The 23,158-nt window shown below is 38.9% G+C and overlaps 2 protein-coding genes across 8 annotated transcripts; one reads left to right on the forward strand and one right to left on the reverse strand.

Moving 5' to 3' along the window:
• Positions 1-454: 454 nt before the first annotated feature.
• On the reverse strand, positions 455-14,158 carry pbrm1 (polybromo 1). 7 transcript variants are annotated; one of them, XM_042406109.1, is made up of 30 exons: positions 14,039-14,156; positions 12,044-12,193; positions 11,813-11,910; positions 11,538-11,685; positions 11,279-11,428; positions 10,279-10,395; positions 10,109-10,177; positions 9,919-10,017; positions 9,746-9,831; positions 9,560-9,645; positions 9,240-9,456; positions 8,587-8,728; positions 8,337-8,431; positions 7,960-8,239; positions 7,637-7,742; positions 6,875-7,514; positions 6,564-6,775; positions 6,288-6,473; positions 5,960-6,117; positions 5,594-5,845; positions 5,362-5,507; positions 4,939-5,096; positions 4,647-4,830; positions 4,201-4,408; positions 3,909-4,110; positions 3,655-3,807; positions 2,923-3,084; positions 2,170-2,228; positions 1,197-1,410; positions 455-869 (listed from the first exon to the last, which is right to left on the reverse strand). In XM_042406109.1, the coding sequence occupies exons 2-30, from the start codon at positions 12,182-12,184 to the stop codon at positions 706-708; spliced, it is 4,932 nt and encodes a 1,643-aa protein (XP_042262043.1). In that variant the 5' UTR covers positions 12,185-12,193; positions 14,039-14,156; the 3' UTR covers positions 455-705. The 7 variants fall into 7 exon arrangements, with proteins under 7 accessions (XP_042262043.1, XP_042262047.1, XP_042262046.1 ...); XM_042406113.1 differs by having other exon boundaries at positions 12,143-12,193; positions 14,039-14,155; XM_042406112.1 differs by having other exon boundaries at positions 2,176-2,228; positions 2,923-3,081; positions 4,207-4,408; positions 14,039-14,155.
• A 5,081-nt stretch (positions 14,159-19,239) lies between these two features.
• On the forward strand, positions 19,240-23,038 carry wdr77 (WD repeat domain 77). Its single transcript, XM_042406487.1, has 10 exons — positions 19,240-19,639; positions 20,547-20,732; positions 20,816-20,957; positions 21,116-21,165; positions 21,479-21,549; positions 21,755-21,812; positions 22,046-22,117; positions 22,205-22,313; positions 22,395-22,463; positions 22,548-23,038. Exons 1-10 carry the CDS (start codon positions 19,531-19,533, stop codon positions 22,693-22,695), a joined length of 1,014 nt encoding a protein of 337 aa, XP_042262421.1. The 5' UTR covers positions 19,240-19,530; the 3' UTR covers positions 22,696-23,038.
• Positions 23,039-23,158: the final 120 nt, after the last annotated feature.

Below are 23,158 nucleotides of genomic sequence, written 5' to 3' on the forward strand. Positions count from 1 at the left end.
ATATTAATTTCAAAAGTTTAACTGCTGGACACAAGCCATCCCCTACTTCACTATAAAGTCCATTCTCAGTGTATGTGGACTGGAGCCTTCAAGTTTCCACATCACACTTTATGCAAGTTGCATACTGGACCATGATTGGCTCCAAACCAGTTCAACAGATGAATGTAAAAACAGACTTCTAGTGTAAAAATCTGCACATAAATCATTCTGCACAGTGAAGCTCAAACATCCAACTGTAGGAACAAGAAAAACACATTTTTGTGTGGAGAGGGACTTAAAATATTCCAGTAAATTGTGATTCATCATTTCCACCATATAAAGGCTATATATGGATGTCAAATGTATTTTCTTCTTTTACTCATGGCTTTTAGAAGATGCTAAAATTAAAACAGTGACAGCTATTATAATACAGTTCAAGTGAAGCATTTCAAACATTTACATACAACGGCTCCCACTTAGTCAACTCTTCACATTTTAATCATGAAAGCATGAAGGCATTCATCACAGAATGACATGTCGTAACAATAATGCACTTAGAACAAGATATCTGAAATGTAAAACGAAAAACAGCTTCAACACAGAAAGCAGCTCATATGAATACAAACACATTTTTTTCAATATAGCGACAACACAAAACTTTTTTAGTGAGCTTGTCCCCTTTCCTGTCTCACAGGTCTGGGTACAGAGGCTCAGAATATGAGCATGCTACAGGTTGTGCGTCTGACGGATGTTTAAGGTGTCTCGTAGCATTAAGTCACGGAGTCGCCAGAGTGCATCAGCCATTGTCTTGTGGGCCCCCTTACTCTTCAGCCAATGGGATGGTAGCCTGCTCTCTTGCTCTTTAGTCAGGCGCACATCTTGTTTTTGAACTGAAAGTGCAAAAACAAATTGCAGTAAAAATTTGACACCTTGTTTAGGGAATTTCACCATTTAAAATGTATTTGTAAATATCAGGATTAGTGAATATGATAATGATATATTATTTTGAATTAGTTTAATTAGAAATAGAATATTTCAGTGCATGTGTCTTACCCCCTAAAAAAGAAAAAAAAAGCTCTTGGATTAATGCTCTAATATAGGTGCTACCAGGGGTCACTGATAAAAGTTGAACAAGCATGATCTCTAAGCTATATTATCCCAAGTCATCACCATTTTATGTGGATTTAATCAATGGCAAATAAAAATACAAGATTAACCTGAAAGGGCTTGGTCCCACTTGCTAATGGTAGATGATTCTGCAGTAAGGCCCTCAATGTATTTGAGGTATGCCTCAGAGTGGAGCAGCCTCTGAGACTTGGCTGGAGGGGACACAAACATTGGGGTGGAGGGCTGTTGGAGCGCAGGTTGTCCCATCTGGCCTTGTCCTGGGTATGGTGGTGGAGCCTGCTGCCCAGCACCCATCAAACCCATCTAGACAGAATATAATAACATGAGAACTCCATTATTTCTCAAATTGGAACAGACAGCATTTGATTTTTCATCCCTTTCTTGATATATTTAAAGCCTCCAATTCATAGTTGTGTGTCATGTCTAACTGTGTCAACATTACGTAACTAACACATAATGGTTGAATCTACATAGTCCGTTCGTTAGGACTTTAAGCATAAGATTTGCCATTTTAGCCAACTATTTAAGATTGGAATAAAACTACAAATATAAACAGTGATAAACAGGGAAACAAGAATTTAACTCTCATATCTGAAAATAGTTTAGGATGGCTTAAGGTGAACTTACCTTAACACTTCCTTGATTTGATCAGCAACATGTTTTTTAACTCTGAACTGACGTGGTTTTCAGTCATTAGAACATTAACTTTTGCCATTGAACAGAAGGTTTTGAGTCCACGGATTAGACTGAACAGATTTAAAAGCTCTTTTATTCCTCAGTCTGTCAAACTATTAAATTAGAGCTTGGGTTTTTCATTTTTCTTGACCTGTGTAGGTAAGCATTCAATGTGAAAGCAGGTGATGAAACTGAATACACTGCAGCTGCTTATTATAATATCTGATATTTATATTTTTAGTGTTTGTTTTAGCTAAAGACATGTATGTTTTATTTTGTATGAATGCCATAACAGTGTACACCCTGTGATGCAAGACACATTTCTGCAAAATCTAATAAAATGAAATGAAATCAAATTAATTTGCTTTCTTTCAGAGCAGAGATTACCTTTACCTGTGATCCATGAACGTTTCCTCCTCCAGGTCCACCTCCCATACCATTGATGCCTGTGAGGATATTCAACATCAAGACAATGTCCCTGACAATATTTGCACATTCCTGCACAAAACTGCACAGCTCTATTATTCTTATAAACAGACATACTTATTCTTATAACAATTTTTCATATCTTCTATTATTAATTTGTCACTTATGTTTCTTGTATTTTGCAGTACTTGCCTGTTTTTGTCTTTGTACTGTGTTTATTGTTATGCATCATCAGACCAAAGCCAAATTCCTTTTATGTGGAAACCCACTTGGCAATAAACCTGTTTCTGATTCTGATTGTTACTCAGATTCTGATGTCAAAAAGTGCAGTGGGCCACTTGATATTGGTTTATATTACAAATATTACATTAAAACACAATACTAGAAATCAACCAGTGTCGTTTTCTCCATGTTAGAACTCTCATAAATGCCAATCGTTAAAGGATAGATGCTTATTTCTTAATTTATAGTATAATCCAGGTTGTGGTAAAGAGATTAACATTTGTGTGTGTGTGTGTGTGTGTGTCAACCACATTACCAACAAGCCTACTGGTAATGAGCTGAACAAATGACCTAGTCCCAGCTGAGGCTATGTGCTCTCAACTGACTAGTCAGCAACTTTAAGACCTCAGCCTATTTGTACAGGTAGCCCCTCCTTTTGGTAGACAGGAAGCAACTGCGTAGCAGGTGGGGTGGCTATGACAGCACTCTTACCAAAGTACGGCATTCCAGGGAACCCAGGCATAACGGACAGGAGATGTTGGGGAAAGACAGGCACCCCCATGTGATGTGGTGGTATGCCAGTCAAACTAACCATGCCTTCAACATGGCCCTGCAGGGGCATCATAGCTGACCTATATGCACCCATCATACCTTCTTAGGAAGGAACAGTAGTAACACAAAACAGCAACATGCATCAGTCAAACATGCATCAGCTACTTAACTACCAAGCATGCATTTATATGTTAATTGATATGCGTTAATGTAATCACCAGATTATTATGATGGACATGAATGGAATTAAAAATTTTTAAAAAATGCACACTGAGAACAATTTGATGCACATGCACTACTCTCAAGCACTAATTTATGTTCAAATCCCAAATCTCAAATGGTGTACAGCAACATTTAAACTTCACGTTCTGCATTCAGATGCAAACTCTCAGCTCCATGGGCTATAATTAGAGTGTCCATCATGTGGAGTCTACTATGATGTGAAGGTTAAAGCATGAAGGGTGTTGTACACCATATAAGGTTTGGGCTTATGAATTAGGTGAAATAAGGTTAGAAGCAACATAAAATTAAATCACAGCACTGCAACATCACAAACATGCTGACATGGGTGTGATGAGGAAACTTAAAAATGTAAAGAAATCTAGCAGTTCAGCTTCTTATTCCAGCCTTCTAGAATACACTGGAGATCCATCTGGATCTATGAGGGGTTACCTGACACAGGCGTCATGCTGGGATTTAGCATCCCCATGGGGGTTGGGGGAGGCACCACCCCCATCAGTGCCCCTACTGGGGTACCTGTTCTAGGGGACGTCTGATGCTGGGCCCTCTCACGCTCCTGCTGCTCGGCCACTTTAGCTGCTCGCTCTGCAACACAATAAAGTACAGGACATTGATCTTATATGATTCACAATTCTTTAAGCACAAACATCTGGATAAATACTAGAATTAATAAAGGTTCCTCTCACCTTCATACTCTGCTTTCCTGGAACTCTCCAGGTTCCTCCACTCTGTGCCAACGAGGCGGCTCAGCTCCCCGAAGGAGAAGTCTGGGTGTTGGGCTTTGATGACCGCCCGCATCTCACTACTGAACAGGATGTAGCCACTCATGTTGATCTTCCGCTTTGAGCCCTCCTTCTTTGAAAGACCCTTTATGGATTTTGGCGTGGACTGAAACCGTAGACAGGAGAGCTAATTACAAAAATCCTACCAGCTACTGTTAATTTGTAACATTTTACATGTGTAATTAAATATGCCCACCCTGACCTGTGGAGGGGTATAAGGCATGATATCCATGTCACTAGACATGGAAGATTGTATCTGAGGAAGAGACTGATCCCCTAGCTCGCCATCATCATCCCCAAGATCCTCTAGCTCCTCATCTGTCATATCAGCAAACTTAGCCTCCAGTTCCTCAATTTTCCTGTCCAGCAGAGGAGAAGGTTCCTTCTGTGGTACTATGAGCTTCCTGCATAAGACAATTAGAAAATACACTGGGTAACTAATCCGCCTTTTCCACACAGTTTCTACATGTAGGAAATACTGGCTCCAAGACTGCCACAGAACAGGAGTATAACATGTTATTGTATCTAACATCAGGGCATGTTTACTCTGCAGTGCTTTAACAGAGATACGTGTCATACTTTTCCACCTTCTAACAGTGCCAGAGATGCATTACATACACATGTAATGTACAGGTTATTCACCTAAAATAGTAGATTTCATCCTCCACCACCTTCCCAGATGGTGAAAAGCGTTTAAGACCCTTGAACTTCTTCATCTGCTTCTCGCTCTCAATGTAGCGACTCTCACATAGCAGAACGTTCTCTTCAGGCACTTCAGTTGGCCGGCATGACAGGTAGTCCTTGAAGGACGACACTACACACTTTCCTGTGAAACAAAGTGATTCAGTGAACTATAAACATGAAACATAATGCTATGTTGTATTTTGTGTTTTGTTTTATTGAGTTCAACCCAATGTACGGTAATGGAGGATACCTATGATGCAGGTCATGGGACAAGTCTCCTCAAGGTTGCTAAGAAACACTTCCTTTTTATAGAACATCTTAGTGGGTTCATGCTCTGTTTCCTCTGGGTGGATGAAGATGGGACCGTAGAAGTAGCCTGCTCCATCTCGCATCCACATTTTCTCAATCCTGTTCAGTTTTTTAAAAAGTTTAAGCTGCACATTGAAAATCAGACAATTGTATATTTATGGATACTGTAACTACACCCACATCCATTCATATGGAGTCCACATGCTCATAAATGATGGGATGCAGTTGACATGTGTCCCATGGACATTTGGAACTGAAGCATTTAGGCTATTTATATTAAATTGTATCTAACACATCCTGTACACTGATAAGACTATCACACCATAAGTATATACTGTTAAGCGTATGAATGCATTTACTCCACCTGCCCACTCGGTGGCGCACTAGTCCATGAGAACCAATGTAGACACAGTCTCCCACTTTCAGCCACAGGTTGTTGTAACAGAGCTGCTCATAGTACTGACACCCTGGCTCCCCATTGGTCATATCCATCGGAACATCCTCCCGCTCCTGCACACACAAATTTATTTTTCAGCAGGCTGTGTTTTTTATCTGTGTTCTGTTAATCTCTATAGAAACAACCAACTTGAATTTACCTTGTCTACAATACCATCTGTCAGTTTGCTTTCATCAGTGATCTCTGGTGGTTTCTCCTCTTGTTTGGGGGCAAACATGGATGCCACACGGACTACAGGCAGGGGGACCTCTCTAGGAACAAACCGAACTGAGCTCAAGGGCATGGTCCACATCTTGATCTTCTTGAAGGACTTGGACTTGGCAGAGTAGCGCGACTCACAGACATAGACATCGTCTGCTCTGAAGCCTTCTGGGTGGAGTTTGAAGTACTCCTTAAATTCCACACACAATAAATATTTGGTCAAAACTCAATACACATTCAAACATCCAATGCTCAAAAACAAAACCTATACCTGACAAATATGTAGTAAAAAGACAGCATTTACCTTCACAAACATGACCACGCATTTGCCCAGAATCTTGCTGACAGGAGCTTTGTTGTAATAGTCGCTCTTAAAAACTTCCTTCTCCAAGAACTTCCGTGTGGCGAGATGAAAAGTTTCATTTGGCCTGTAGAACCAGCAGCCGTACAGCCACTTCTCACCTGCGTTCATTAAAAGTGGATAAAAAAAGAGACTGACTTAGATCTGGTCTCAATAAAAATGATGCCTTACTGAAATGGAACACTGACTGAAGATACTGTATGATAATAAATATGAATACTGCTTTTCTTACAAATACTAATTATTTTCTGATTAGTGCTAAGGGACTGACCAGTGTCATCTTGCCAAAGGCGTTCGATGTAGATAATATGGGGCTGGAGGTTAGGCTCTGCAGGCTCCACATACACGTAGTCTCCCACATGGTACATACTGTCCTTGAAGCTGCAGTCCTGACTGTATGTGCGCTGCAGGGTGGACTGCCATGATCCTCCAACAGAGTCCTCCCTCTTCTCAGCTTCTGGGAATTCACAACACACTCAGTAAAAACAAAGCTACATGCTGAGACAACGCACGGTAGGTCAGCACTTTTATATACTGTGATCTTTACCCCTTTTCTCCTCTTCCCTCTTGATTTTGTCCTCCTCAAACTCCTTGGGAAGCTTCTCTTTCTTCTCCTTTTCCACATCACTATGCAGATGTTTGGAGGTATAGCTGAGAGCAGGAGACATCAAGATCTCTCCATTCTTGCACAGCTCATCTCTGATCCTGATGAAGAACTGCTGCAGTTCCACAGCATCTTCAAAGATCTCAGAGTCGGTCCTGTAATGAACATATGGTGTCACATTACCTTTGGCTTCATTTTGATGCAATAATCCTACAACATCAATGCACAACAAAATAATTTCAACAGTACCTCACCTATTCAAACGTCTGGCCTTTTCCAGCACCTCAAACATGTGGTCCTGAAACACATCCAGCCTTTTATAACGGCCTTGATCTACATTAGTTCTGATAATCTCAAAATTGAGTGCCGGCTTTTCAGTATTTGCAGGATCGCAGGCAGGGATCTCAGCTAGTGAATCGCTGTAGCAACGGCCCTCGTCATCTTGGTGACCAAGCACAGAAACAAATAGGCTGCGGATAAGTTCTTGGATGAGGCGTGGCACATCCGGCACATGGCCGTCATCTCCTCCCTCCAGGTCACGCCTTGTCTCTAACAGCACCCTGTGCAGCACTAGAGCGTCACGATAAATCAGAGACTCGGGCTCGTTGTAAGTACAGGCATTGTTGAACATGAGCACCAAGTCCTCCACCAGTGCATCCACATCCTGGTATTTATTGGCCAACATGTGGCTCTTGATCTTCTCCATGTCCACCGGTTTCTTGATGGCGATGTAGTAATCAGGCAGCTCGGCACGGGACGGCAGCCGCAGGAAGATTGTGCTGAGGCGACGGCCCCGCTTATCTGTGTAGTTCTTGACCGACTCATAGAGCTCATTCAACTTCTGCTGTAAGGGTGTGAGATACTTGGACTTCTTCAGAGTAATGCTGTTCTTTCCTGCAATGAAATAAAATAATAAAAGTGTATGCACGTTGATAGTGACCAATCTTTCCGCTCTTTGATAGTTAACTAACTCACACATTTGCTTCAATTGGATTCTGTCAAATGTAGTCACGTACTTATTTTCAACTTTGGGGACATCATGTCATCCTCATCTGTCGCTGGCCCAAGATCCCTGCGTCTGTCTTTCATTATCTTCTCTAGGATGTCAGCATCATTGTAGACCTTGATAAAAACAAAGAGGTTTATCATGAAGAGCTCCTGCTTCCTATTAAAACTTTCTCTCAGGCAACATTTTACTTACAATTGATTATAACCTTCAATATAATATTTTTTCAGACATGGGAATGTCTCTAAAACATTTGGGATTGAGAAATTAGAAACTTAGAAATTAGATTGAGAAATTAGAAACTGAATAAAAAAGCATAAATAAAATGCTTACCTGGGAGCCTTCTTCATTGTAGTGTCGAGCATTACGGAACATCAGCTTCATATCTTCCACCATTGCATCTTCAGTCATGTACTTGTCTGAGCGGATGTTGTGCTCAATCATCCTTAGGTCCATTGGTTCCAGGATCACCTTGTAGTAGTCCGGGTAGTCCTTCTTGGAGGGCTTGACCATGAAGAGATCACACAGTCTCCGACCAGTGCCAGCTTCCCGTGCCTCAGCCACAGCAGCTAAGAGAGCTTTCATTCGGTTTTTCTTTGTATTCTTCTTGTGACTGGGAATGAAGTACATATTGACAAAGAAGTGTCACAAAAAACACAAAAAACAAGCCACGAAAGAGACTTAAGGAAGTAAAGTATGACAATATGCACCTTTTTCTCTTTGTGCTACTGGTGTCAGACGTGGCAGAGGATAACATGCTGTCTCCATCATCATCATCTCTCTGTAAAAGCTCCTTTCTCTTCATCTAGACAGATAATGGGTGATGTATAACTCAAATGGTTAGAATTCTTCTTAAAATCAGCATGTCTTTGGTATTCAAGAATGCAAAAAAAAAAGTAAAACGTTCTCAGCAAATCTAACACAGATGCACAACAATGACAACCGGGAGTTTGGACTGACCTGCTGAATGTGTTGAAGTTTGAGTGCGCGCTTGTAGATGGAGGAGTGAGGAACATTGTAGCGTTTGGCGTTCTCAAACATCAAGGTCAGATCAGAATCAATATGCTCAACACTTTCATATTCATTGTTCTTCATCTTGTTCCTGTGGGGAATTATGGGCTCTCACATTTGGGAAGGAGGGCACAGAAATACTGTACTGTACAGTGAGTGTGTGTGATGCCATAGGGGTAGAAAATAAAAAAAGAGAGAATGTTGGTGAATCAAAATAAAACAAATCAATGATGAAAACATGCAAAAATTAGAAAAAAATAGGTAGAAGCAGAATATCTAACTTAATATTAGATATCTGAAATATCTAACTTAAATAGATATTAAACCCCAGAGTCTTTTTTCTTTTCTTTTGCTTTACTTACTCCTTACTCTTTTTTGCTTTTCTTTTGGGCTTTCAATTTTAATATTTTGATGTAAAAAAAAATCAAAACATATTGAATCTGTGTTTGACATCCCAAAAGGTGGAAAAAATTAAGACAGATTCCTTTCTAGAGATGTTGTAGTTACTGAAACCACATAAACAATGTTGAGTACTAAACTTGTTTGGTTGTTATGGACACATACAAACACATGAAGTGATGCTAGCTCTGTTTTTGCCATACTTGATCTGATGGAGGCAGATGGGTTGACTGATCTGGTGGTAGTAGTCGGGATAGTCCTTCCTGGAGGGCAGCTGCAGGAACGGTTCGGAGATAAGCTGGCCCTGGCTGTTCCTGGCACCTCGTACGGCTTCATACAGCTGAAAGATGGGGTTACTCATGTCCATGTTGGAGGTCATACTCTCTGCCTCAGATTCCCCCTCATCATAGTGCACGGACCCTAAGCGATGAAGGAAGAGACAAACCAATGATGACATATCTGTCACATTGCAACATTACCCAGTGGATGCACATGTCTGTTAGATAATGACATAAAGATGTACCCGAGAGTATGCCTTCCTCATCACTTTCATACTGAAGAGCCATGGTGATAGCTGAGAGGCGGTCTCCCTGGGCAGACCTTCTATTTCTGTCAGAGTCAAACAGAAAAAGAGGAAGTATGACAGAGTTCAAATCTAAAGTTAACACGATTTCATTTCTTCATATTCCTAGTGTTGTCTCCTTTGTACCTGATGCGAATGCTGGACTTGATTGGTTCTCCATGTTCCATCTCAGACTTCTTTTGTGCAAAAATCTTTTTAATGGTGTTTGCATCCTGGAACACATATGTAGGTCATAGGTTTGTACGTCAAATACTGCTTATGCTATGCGCTATGTATCAAATTCTCAATTACACACTCACCTTAAACACCTGCGATCCAGGCTCATTATAAGTTTTGGCATTTTTTACCAGCAAATCTATGTCTTTTGCCATAGTGCTAACACTCCTGTAGTGGCCCATCTAAAAGCAAATACATTCATTGGACATTTTATCAACAAAGTGTTGTAAATAACTAAATGTATATTTAAAAGAGGAAGTGAAAGTGTCATACCTGAATCTTTTGAGCAATGATTTTCAGATCTATTGGCTCCTTAATGATGGCATAATAATCTGGATATTGCTTTTTTTTTTTTTTTTTTTTAAAAAAAAGGGAAACTTCACATCAAAGCCAAGTAACTCATTTTTCTGATCATTTCTTAAGTCATACTGAGGTGCTCCTACCACTTTGGAGGGCAGCTTCTGGAACAGCTCACTGACCAGACGGCCAGTAGGCTCGGTGTAAGACACCACAGCATCTAGGAGCTGCTCAAGGACCTCTCTCAAGCAGGTAGGTGCACTCTGTCATATACAAGTAGAAAAACAGTATCACCATCAATGATATAGATATGTATATACATACATATTCAAACTATAGTGGAAAACAACTACTCTACTGTGACAAATCTAAAATTATAACTACTTAAAGTTAAAATATTGTTTTTCCTTAAAACAACTGGAAATCTAAATCTGTCAGTGGTGAGATTTGCTTGCAGTGTGTTTTCACTTGACACAACTGACAATATGAGACTATCACAATGGTATAAAGTGTAATGCATTCAGCTATGATCGTGCTTTATGTACTAAACTCATTTAGTCATTACAATGATAATGAATGCAACAAAATGCTAGAAATTCTTCAAATTATATAAACCAATCCCAAAGGAAATCCATGTTGGTATAAAGTTTCTAGGGCTGCAACTATGAATTATTTTCTTCATCAATTAATCTGTCGATTATCTTCTCAATGAACTGATTAGTTGTTTGATTTATAAAATGTCAGAAAATTGTGAAAAATGTCAATCAATGTTTCCCAAAGCCCAAGATGCAACCTAAAATGTCTTGTTTTGTCCTGACCAACAGTCCACAACTCAAAGATATTCACTTTCTATAATTTAAGACTAAAGAAACCAGAAAATACTGACATTTAAGAAGCTGGAACAAGAGAATTTGGACATTTTTCTTTAAGAAAAGAGGACTCAGAATGATTAATCAATTCTAAAAATAGCTGGCTATTCATTTTCAACCAATCGATTAGACATTGCAGCTCTCAAAGTTTCTATCATTCATTATTCTTGATTGCGTTTATTTATATCTTGTATGTCATATACCACAGTGGAGGTTGATGTTTGCCCTACGTACTAAACTATAAATCCATGCTATCAGTAACATATGCAAATGTCACCTCATCTTCAGTGGACCCTCCGGGGTTGTCTTGTGCATCATACCCATCTTCCTCATCATCATCATATTCCCCTCGCTGAACAAACTCATTCTTGGTTCGCAGGTAAAGGTCCCACAGTTTACAGGCTGCCCTGTACTCAGGACTGTCAGACTACACACGAGAAAAACATTCATTTTATGGTTGTAGCCTGAGCCATAATTTTATTTCCTTCATACATCATACACACAACTTTTATTGTTTTTAATCATATGTTTGTTACCTTATAATACGTTTTTGCATTGTTGAATAAGAGCTGAAAGTCACTGGTGAGTTGTTCAACATCATCATACTCCTCCATCTTTAATTTCTGCTGGATCTTCATCATGTCAATAGGCTGAGACACCACAAGGTAATAGTCTGGTTGATTCCTTTAAGAAATGGAGATTTGTAAATATTCAGTCTAATGTTTGTGTTAGATTGCTTGATTGGTATTAATAGTAATTTCAGGATATAGTAATCTGCACATATCTAACGATAACTCATCCCTCTCCTCACCTTCGTTTAGGAGCTCTGATGAACAGCTCACACAACATCCTGCCCTGGTCATCCTTGTAATCTCTGACTGTGTTGTACAGTTCATGACATACAGCAATCTGCAAAAGCAAACATTAAACACTAAAAAGGATGCACGTCCTTCCCGGTGTCAGCTACTAAATCAATCAGCGTGATAGCATAATTCTGACAGTATGTTAAAAGAAAAACAGTGACTGAAATCTGTAAAATTACAGGATCCACAGTTGGAATGTTTGAGGTCCTTCTCCTCTTTCTCCCAATTGAAGACACTAACGATGAAGCCTGGCTATCGTCAAAATCTCCTCCACTCACACTGCTAGAGGGGGAGGTCGCCCTTCTCCTTTTCAAGGCCATGACGATCCCCTGAAGCAAGAGAGCCAGTAGAGTAAGAGGTATTACTGCATGGAAAATATCTTACATTAGAGACATGAACATTAGAGTTTCACAACAGAATCTAAACACTGTATAAACTATAGAAACAGAAAGAATATCCTCAATAAGGGACACTGGCTGAGCATCTTTATTAATTCCTCACAAGACATTATTCCTAACCACATACTAATACCATTTTCATTGTAAAATGTGACTACTAGCTATTTTTTTAAGAATATTTAGAGCTGGCAACACTTTTATCTCTTATTTGGTGCACTTGTTTTGTCTCCGTGTCCACTTTGGTTGTTGCCATGTTTGCTACAAGTATTTGTTCTGTCAGGAAAATGTGACACTAACTACACATGCTCCTAGAAATCACTATTGAAAAAATAATACCAATAGTTTTAGTTTCAGTCCATGCCATGTACACACCTATTACATTATGGAAATATAATGTCACTATTATGCTTTTTGGAATATGATTTGAAAACAATTTGGTGTCTGTGTGGTCAACGCAATGTTGAAGCTGCAGCACTTACCCTGGAAGTATAACCTGCTTATTTCATTTGTTATAAAAAAAAAGTATAATTATTGCTACTTACACTTAAGTAGCAATAAACTTACGCGCAATATAATGTATAGTAAAGCCCAATTGATGTATTGGTCAGCCAATATTATCGGCCAATATTGGCCTATCACAGATATATTGTTTTTTTGTTCTGTGTTTTGTTTCTTAATAGTTATTTATAATTACTAAAATGTGTGTTTATATATATATATATATATATCCTGTATATACAAGATTATCAGCTGATATATCAATATCAGAATTTTTTTACTCCCTAATATCAGTATTGGCATTGACCACAAAAAGCCAGTATCGGTCGGGTCCTAATGTTAAGTGATAAATCGTAAGGATTCCACTGGTTACCATTACAATACTGATGGACTAAGCAGTCCTTCATAAATGAGTGTTTATGTCTCTCGTTTTACAGATATTAAATAATGTATTACAGTCAGAATACAAGCCAACGCAATTCATTAACACACTTATTCTTTATGTAAAAACAGAGGAAAAAAGACAACATGAGACTCTCTAGAGGATAAGCAGTGAAGAAAATGGATGAAAGGAGAAAGGGGAAAATATTTATTCCAAACAGCTCTTTTGGCAACATGGTAGAAGACTTAAAAACGATTAATCTGGGCATATTTTGCTGTTATTGTTTGTTTTGTTACTTCCTACATGTGATCCATGATGGGGATTTTGTCACACGTGTACATGGACCCCTAATTAAATGGACTCCTAATTAAATGGTTTACTTGAGAACTCTGCTCCTATGTGGCAACATAATTTAGCATTTCAAATGTTTTTAAACAATCCCGTGCAGCCTCATAATAAGTTTTATGTTCCTTAATTTCAGTTTTTAAAAGGTGACAACCCTGCCAGCTGCCTTGAATCACCTGAAATGACCTTTCCTGTTACAGCAGGACCACTGCTGGCAGGTCTGCAGGTTTGACTCACCAGAAAATGTTCCCTAATGTCACGTAGCTGCGCACTGCAGACCAGTGTGCACACACTGGCAGTGAACCGGCGCACAGAGCAGCAGCTGTCTGTCCACGTACCTGAGTGTCACTCAGTGTGCACAGTGCAGACACAGACCACAGGACAGCTAACGTTAGCTACAAATAACGGCTAGCCTTCTCCATCATCCAGCGTCAGAGCCGAGACAAAGGCATCACTGTAATAATGTTACAAAGCTGCCGCTAACAGCTTCGACGACACTTGATGTTCAGACAATATTTCAGTTTAACTACTTCACATAGTTGCGTGCTTACCTTTCGCGAACACGTCAATAGACCCACAAAATCTTAACCATCAAGAAAGCCAATCACTTATCGATTTTGGACAGAGGGACAGAAGTGTGAAGTTAGCAACAAGCTAACTGACACTTCCGCTTGTTTACCTTCATAATAAAAGCTTATATCCATGAAGACAAAGTAAGAAAGTACATTTACTCATGTACTGTACTTAAATGCAGTTTTGAGGTACTTGTACTTTACTTGAGTATTTACATTTGATGCCACTTTATACTTCCACTCCACCACATTTCAGAGGGTTATAATTAATAAGAATGCTCCTTGTTTGGCACCAAATTACTGTTTTCTGATTGGCTGCTGTTTATGATCAATAACGAGACTTTATTAAAGTTTGAATGTCAAATGTCTAACTGTTGCATTTGTTTAAACACTTAAATATAATAAATATAATTTCTATTCACATGGCTTTTTTGCTCCCAAGGAAACCAATGATAATGATATTCTGTCCAGTTAAATCTATTATTTTGCATTGTGACATGCTTTTTAATGATATAACACAGAGTAATAATCAACATTAATATTCTGCGAAGACAAATAACCTGCATTTTAATTGATGGGGGTAGTAAGGATAATGGATAGGGGGGCGCTGGCCCAAAAAAGGTTGAGAAGCACTAATTTAGACATTGTTATAAAAGCATTTTACATAATGATTCTCACTTCTCTTTTGCTTTTAACGTGGAGGTTTGTGAGATAATGCTCACCCCTTTAGTATACAGAAACCATGTATGGTAGACAGTGGTGGAAAGTAACTAATCACGTTTACTCAAGCACTGGGCTAAAGTGCAATTTTGAGGTGTTTGTACTTTAATTGAGTATTTCCATTTCATGCCACTTTATACTTTCATTCCACTACATTTCAGAGGGAAATACTGTACCTTCTACTCCACTACATTTATCTGACAGCTTTAGTTACTTTTCACATGAAAATTTGACACAATGGAAAATGTAACAAGCTTTTAAAATACAACACATTGTTAAAGATGTGTAGTCAGGGTCACATTTCAGATGTCTACAAGTTGTTAACAGCTCCACCAAATAGTGATTTTTCCTTCTAAACTTCTGACATGGTTTCATTTCAATAAATGTTCAAATGATCCAATATTTCACCAAAAATCAAAGATTAGAGAAAAAGTCCAAAAACTGAAAACAGATTTGTGTATCAGAACTTTGTTTTTTCTTCTTTCCTCTCCCATTAATCATCTCACGACCCCTCAGATTTATCTGGTGACCCTTTGGGGGGGCCCGACCCCTAGGTTGGGAACCACAGAACTAAACTAACTGTATATAAAGTAGTTGAAACTAGCTCCACATCCAACAGCTACAACAGTAACATGCTGCTTACACACTGATGCTTCAATTGTTAATAATCTAATGATGTCATATATAACAATATATCAGTCAGAGGGACCAAACCACTACTTTTACTGCAATACTTTAACTACATCAAGCTGATAATACTTATCTACTTTTACTTAAGTAGGATTTTCACGCAGGACTTTTACTTGTGATGGAGTATTTTTACATTGCTGTATTGGTACTTTTACTAAGTAAAGGATCTGAATAGTTCCTCCACCACTGATGGTAAATGGCGCAATCAAAAAATACAATGTGTAAACTACGACGTCACTGATTTCCTGTTAGTTGAATTACAATTTACAGATTTGCTCACCATGAAACCTTTCTTTGTCAAATGAACAAAAGCAATTCAGCTCTCTCTACATAAAGCTACACCATTAGCTATCCTTTAATATATATCCCCACTAGGGCTGAACGATTTTGAAAAAATATCTAATTACGATTATTTTGACTGATATTGTAATTGCGATATGGTTTTGCGATATTAGAGTGAATGATCATTTTTACATTATTATTCTCATTTTCATTGAAAAACATAATAAAATCATTATGGTGTGATTTTTACAGGGATCTGTACCAAACAAAGAGAGGAGACCATATTGCAATTTCAATAAAATTCCCATTAATTGCTCAGCCCTAATCCCCACAAGCTCATTTTTGCCACCTTCACCATCATCAAAAGATGTCACACTTGTTTCCTTGTATGATGTGAACAGCTTAGGCCTACAGTTTTTACACATAGACGATAAGTTTCAAGTCCTTCCTGATTTCATGTTATGTTGTGCCATCATACATCTGACTGTTTTTGAGTTACAGGTTCAGTTATTTCTTTATTTCTTCTAGTTGTAATTTGCTGTTGCTATGTTACCAAACTCATCCTGAATCCCAAATGACAATATGGTGCCACATGTAAGATGTGCACTCGGCAGTAACAGTTTTTAAATACAAAGTGAGGTAAACCCTACTAGTGACTTGATTTTATTGTTTACTGCTATATTTTCAGATCATTTTTCATAACTTAAAAGTGAATGATGATGGTTTGCTATCTTTTGTTGTAATTTATTAACCAGACTAATGTAACTACTAGACATTATAAAATAGTCATGTTTGCTCATGTCAATAGCTTATAGAAGAGAAAATAACTATATGGATAAGTAATGGGTAAGAAAGAGAAACTGTTCATTTGTCACTTGTTTATGAAAATGCTCTAAATTGTCTTCAATCCATCTCTACTGAGACATTTTGCAGGCAGTTCAGACTAGGTGGTCAAATGGCAGTATCACAGTGGTCTGTCATTTGCTCAACAGTCTAAAGGGTTGCCAACCAAGAAAAACTGCCCCAGCCTCACACCCCCGAGCCCCCAAACTCATTGAGAGTTAAGGCCTATTATACATGTCTGTGCCCTTGCATGTTAATCTTCATTGACTGACCCTATCGGACAATATGTTAGCACAGTGCCAGGAGCAAGTAAGTACATGTGATAATGGGCTAATCAGTCCACTAGTTTTATTTGCTGGGCAGCTCGCTAGAGGGTCACATGCAATTGCACTGCCATTGTGAACATGAAGAATTTAAGTATCAAGCAGAGAGAATTAATTAAGAATAATTAAGTAGAAACACAATACATGATAGGAAAGCATCAAAATGTTGATGTTGGTTTTGTGGACAAGCAGAGGGTGGTTTGTTTGGAGGGATAACAGGGTTACTGGTAAAACCCCGTTATCCCTGAGTTACTGGGAGATAAATGAACAATGAAATAATTGACTCCAGAAGACGGTTGTAATTTAAGCCAGCTGCTGTAAAATATCATGGAATTTTCCTTTCAATATTTCATGCACCCTTAAAGAGGATTCGTGATTACCACTCCTCCAGTTTGGGCAGGTTTATACCACATTTTTGAGATGTGAGCAAGTGTATCCATGAAAACAAAAATATTGCCTAGAATGTAGTTTGCAACAAGTGCCACAGTATGATAATAAAACAGGCAAGACAATAATAATCAGTATTAATGTCTAACATCAGGGAAAAGTATGAAGTCAAGCCAATGAAAACGACTGAACAAATGAACTGTATTTCAAATAATGAAATAATGTTCAGGGTCATTCAATGTGTTTAACAGGAAGTAGCATATAATGCACTAAATTGACAGGACAAGTAGTTATGTCACTGGCTAATATTTATATATTTCCCTTTGAGATGAATCAAGTACTCTCTATCTATCTACCGTAAATCCTCAAAGGAGAAGAAGAAATATCAACAGAGAAGAAACCTGGAGCTTCAGCAGCAGCTTTAACTACAATAAGAAAAACCAAATCCAAGTCTAGACCTCATATACTGACGGAGATTTGTCAAACATTGTACAGAATTCACACAGGTGAGGTGAGGTGGGTTTTGTTTGGGTACCAGCTCACATGGCTGTAGAGGAAGGCAACAAGGAAGCAGATAACATGGCAAAGAATGCTGCTCATGAGGATAGAGTAGAAATAGCTCTACAATACGGTCTGTCACAATATTGTTCAACCATAAACAAGTCAGTTTAAAAATTGTGGCAAAATAGATGGGAAAAATAAAAGAAGGGGATGTCTTAGTTTGCAATACAGAAAACTGTGGAAAGAGCAAAAAAAAAAAAAAAAAAAAAAACAATTTTGCCTGCAAAAGAAAAGATTCAGTTGTAATAACCAGACTGAGGCTTTGGCATTGTGGGCTTAGGAATGAGCTGGCTCTGATTGGAAAACACCTGGATGGAAAATGTGAGTGTGGAGGAGCAGAGACAGTAAAACACATTCTCATCCAGTGCAAGAATTACTCCTATCAAAGGAGGAAGCTGTTCAAAGACCTGGGAGCATTTGGAGGAACTGTTTTTACTCTGCACACTATACTCAACCTGGATAACTGGAGTAAGATGGAGAAAATGCTGGAATTGGAGTGTTGGATTATACAACAAAATATAAAGAACTGTCAAAAAGGAGCAACCAATAAAAAACAATAGCATCTAGTCTGCCAGAAGAAGAAGAAGAAGAAGAAGAAGAAGAAGAAGAAGAAGAAGAAGAAGAAGAAGAAGAAGAAGAAGAGAGCTTGTTTGCTTGTCAGCTTGTTCAGACTCAAGCTCATCACTATCCAGTACAGTCATTCAGAGGGCAGGCCAGACATTTTGATAGAAGTACAACAAACATAAAACAGAATTCAAATGATGGGTCTTACAGAAATATTTTTGATTTGTACCACCACATATTGGTATCAAAGGAAATTAAATGGCAGATGATTTGATCACATTGATTTGGCAGTTAGCTTCAGCAAGACAGAAATCAAAAGCATTATTAAGCAGAGGATTGAAGGGAAGGTGGTAAAAGCAATGGGAGGAAGAGAGGAAAGGACGATAGTTTTAATTCAGAGAGTTCAAAAGAAAGTGGGAGAAATGAGTTGTGCAGGAAGTAACAGAAGAGATTAGACAATAATACCAAGACTTAGATTTGGACACACCGGACTAAACAGTACACTATTCAAAATAGGTAAACATAATCCAGGCAGATGTGAATACTGTGGGGGAGAAGAAACAGTCGAGCATCAGAAATATGAGGCAGAAAGAAGGCATCTGATTCAAAACCTAAGAAAGATGAAGGTGCACTTTGACCTACAAAAGAACTCAATAAATGAGTGTTTTCAGTATCTTAGACTACCTAATTTGATTGAGAAGATATGAGTTTTTTATGAATATAGTAAATACTAGACTTTCTGATCCACCCTCCATACCAATTGGTGGCGGTAATGCGCCAATTCATTGTTTGCCAACCGCCGATTAACCTCAATAAGAAGAAGAAGAGACCCGGAGCAGGAAGTGTATATTCCTCGGCCCCATGTGTTGCTGTTCACTTGTTCATTCATTCTTGAAACGGCAACTTTAGCAACATCACCCATTGTTGTGTTTTTACGCAACATAGACACCATCGTGTTTTTAGGATACGATAAACTGCAAATAAACTAGACCAAAAAAAACTGTGGTGTCATTAACGCTAGCTAGCTAAGGCTAAGATAGCGCGAAAGTTGTTTGGAAAAGCATATCTGTCTCGAGTGAAGATTGCAAGTGCGTTGTCTGGATGAAAAGTGCTGTGGATACTAGCATGATCAAGGAAAACCGCTGGAACATACCCCCCAATGCTCCGGCATGCATGGAGAAGCATCTGTGCTCGGCGCAATACAGAGCAGGTAGGTAATAAGGCAAGTTAGTGTTGGTTACTCAGGTAAACACGTGGTGCCGCTAGTTGGTTTGTTATTAGTCTGCCCACATCTGGACTGATGTGCAATGATCTTCTGGTTAAGTTTGGTGTATATACAGTCCAGCAAAATGTTGAAGTCTCTCTCCACTCAAAAATGTGTTTTTCCTCTTGTTGCTACAGTTGAATGTTTGAGGTCCACTGTGCAGAATGATGTATGTGCAATTTGACAATAGAAAGCTGTTTTCACATCTATCTGCTGAAAGTAGAAAGATTCTCTGTGCTCATTGAAAATCTTACTTTAAGGGTGGGCCTACGAGCAGGATTTGTGACATCACAACCAGTTTTGAAGCCAATCCTGGTCCAGTATCCAATTTACACAAGTGTGATGTGGAAACTTGAAGCCTCCAGTGCACAAACACTGAGAATAGACTTTACAGTGATGTAGGATAAATTTTGTGTCCTGCAGTTAAACCTCTGATATGAAATATATTTACAGGTTCATAGATTTTGAATTTTTAATGAGGGAGAAGGAGGAGATGCAGATTTTAACCTGATAATTATACTTTTTTCTGGAGAAACCATATCAGACACACAGTCATGTTCCAAGCAGATTATTTCTGTATGTGTTAATACATATGTTGGGGGATCTTTAAAAAAATAGCACATTTGTTTATCATAAGGCTTTAAAATAGGTACAAGTGGCTGTGAGAATGAGCAACCACATTGATTAAACTGCATTTCACAGTTTAAAGATGAGCTGCTTTGACAATTGGATGCCAGCCGAATTGAAGAATTTTGCTCTAAATGACAGCTGTCACTGCAGCATTAAAAATACAGGTGTTTTGTTAATGGGTTGTTTTTTTTATTATTATTATTATTATAATCTCTTTTCTCAGATGGCACCCTGCTGCTTGGTGCCTCCAGCCTCACTGGCAGGAGCTGGCAGGGCTCTGTGTGGATCTACAGTGACCCTGAACAGGCCCCCAATGAGGGATTCTGCAAAGCCGGTGTGCAGACTGAGGCTGGTGTCATAGATGTCAAATGGGTGTCAGAAAAGGGTGTCGTTGTTGCATCAGACTCTGGTAAGATTCAGACTTCTCTAAGTCATAAATCAAGCAGTAGGATTTAGATATGATTGTTAAACTGGATGTGTTTGACTGTGCAGGTGCCTTGGAGCTGTGGGAACTGGCAGAGGATGAGCGCCTGCTGGTGAATCGCTTCACCAAACAGGAGCATGACCATATTGTTACCACAGTGAGCCCCGTTACTGGAGCAAGCAGTGCTGTGACTGGCAGCATGGACTGCAGGTTAGACTCTGTTTTACATGGATAAACACACCGTTGCATAAAGTGTCACTGCAGAACAGAGGCATACTTTTAACTTTGGTATTATTTATTTATTATTTATTGGTTTAATTTATCACTCCTTTCATCACAATTCATCCATTTCCCTCTCTTCACTACAGAATTAAAGTCTGGGATCTCAGTCAGGAGATGGTTGTCACTACATACAGTGGTAAGAGAACATCTCCAAACTCTTGTCAGAATAGCTAGATGGTAGGAATGGACCATGTAAATTTATCTTGAGGACACATTTAGTTCAAGTTTCTATTTTTGTAGGTTTTTACATTTGCCACTAAGTGTATATTTCTCTTCAACCTAAAAATCTATGTCACATGTATTGTCTATCATTATGTGTATTTTGGTGCAGATCCAGACATTTTCTAATATTAAAATACAGTTTTAGCTGTCTTTTGAAAAACTAAAGGGCTCACTCATAATAGGTTATTAAAACCATAACTGAATATGTCTCTTTATTCCTCCCTCAGCACACACACAGCCAATCAGTTGTGTTGCCTGCAGCCCTGCAGACGATTCTCTCTTCATCTCCTGCGGTCAAGTAAGATACCAGTCGTCATCATCAGTTTCCATGTAGTGTTGTGAACACAACAACAAACAAACAATAAATAACAGAACCTGATGCAAGTAGAATTTCTAAAATACTGTGTAACAAAGATAATCCAGCAGTAATTAAGATGATTAATTTGTGAGAGAAAAGAGGACTGTAAAAATACATCCAAACTTAACCTGTTGTAATCTTTTAGGACGGCCGTGTGTTGATGTGGGACAGAAGGAAGCCAAATAAACCAGCCTCAAGAATAGGTGAGCAACCTTTCCCAGCTTGGACAACTAGGTTTTAACATTTTTTCCAGGTTATTGACAGTACTGGAATTCATTTTGCTAAACAAGGCCAACTGTTCATTACAGATTAAGTGTCACCAGCCACCTAGTATCTATTAATAGTCTGTCTAGTTCATTTCTTGATGTTGGATCCTGTCAAGATGCTTTTTTAAATTATTATGCATCTTCCATTGCTCTCTGTGGTTTTGTTTTAGATTTAGAGGCTCCCAGCTGTTCGCCTACAACTGTAGCTTGGCACCCCCACCACAGAAGCACCATTGCTTTTGGTAAGGACCAGCAGTACAGATTGTTTGAGTGACAGAGGCTCTGAATTAGTAGTCCCTGTGTTTTTGATCATATTTATTGTGCCTCAGGTGATGAGATGGGCAGAGTGACAGTGAAGGATTTCCTGGGAACAGAGCCGGCTCGAGTGGAAAATGTCCACAGCCGCAGAGTTAACGGGCTAGCCTTCTCTACACATAGGTAAACATAAATTCTGTCAGTCTTCATAGTCTTTTATCTTGCTCCTCTCTGAATTTTAACTCCTTTCTCTTTTTATCCCAGTGCCTCCTTGCTAGCCTCCATTAGCGATGACTGCTCCCTCACTGTTATGAACTCTGAACTCCGAGAAATGTGAGTCTTTGCACTTCACACTAAAAACCCCTGACCAGTCTCCTGCACCATTCAAAATACTAATCATGTATTCTGCTTCCGTAGATTTAGAGATCGGCGACACCAGGACTTTGTCAAAGGTGTGTGCTGGCTCCATGGCAGCTCCAACACCCTCACGACTGTAGGCTGGGATCACCTTGTGCTTCACCACACAGTGGATCCAGCTGCTGAAGCTCCCAACTCCTCCTCTTAGATCCAACAGATGATCACACACCTTGGAAGAGCGACATTTAAATCACTTAACCTCCTCTCTATTTTTGAGGGGTGTATCTAAAAAATTAAATCTAACATGTCAGTCAGGAGATATGGATTAAAGTCGCTCGTTGTCATTCAGTCCCCCAAAATATATGCACAATACTTTGGCTTTTGCTCTTCCAATCCTTGCCTTCATGCATTAAAACTCTACTGTACAATACAGTCTCTCTTCACGTCTTTCATACTGTATAGCATTTCCATCCAGCTGTAATGACATATGAAGCCACCCATTTGTATTCAAAGTTTTACATTAAAGGTAACTTAATGTTGTAATAGCAATACCATTTTGTTATTTATTTGTGTTTTCTGGTGTTCGATATATGTTATGTGTACCTTATCTGGGTTCATGCTGCAGATATATCCCATATACTGTATACTTATAAAACAGTGTGGCTGAGGCA

This window comes from Thunnus maccoyii, chromosome 3, assembly GCF_910596095.1.
Source record: "Thunnus maccoyii chromosome 3, fThuMac1.1, whole genome shotgun sequence".
Classification (NCBI taxonomy): Eukaryota; Metazoa; Chordata; class Actinopteri; order Scombriformes; family Scombridae; genus Thunnus; species Thunnus maccoyii.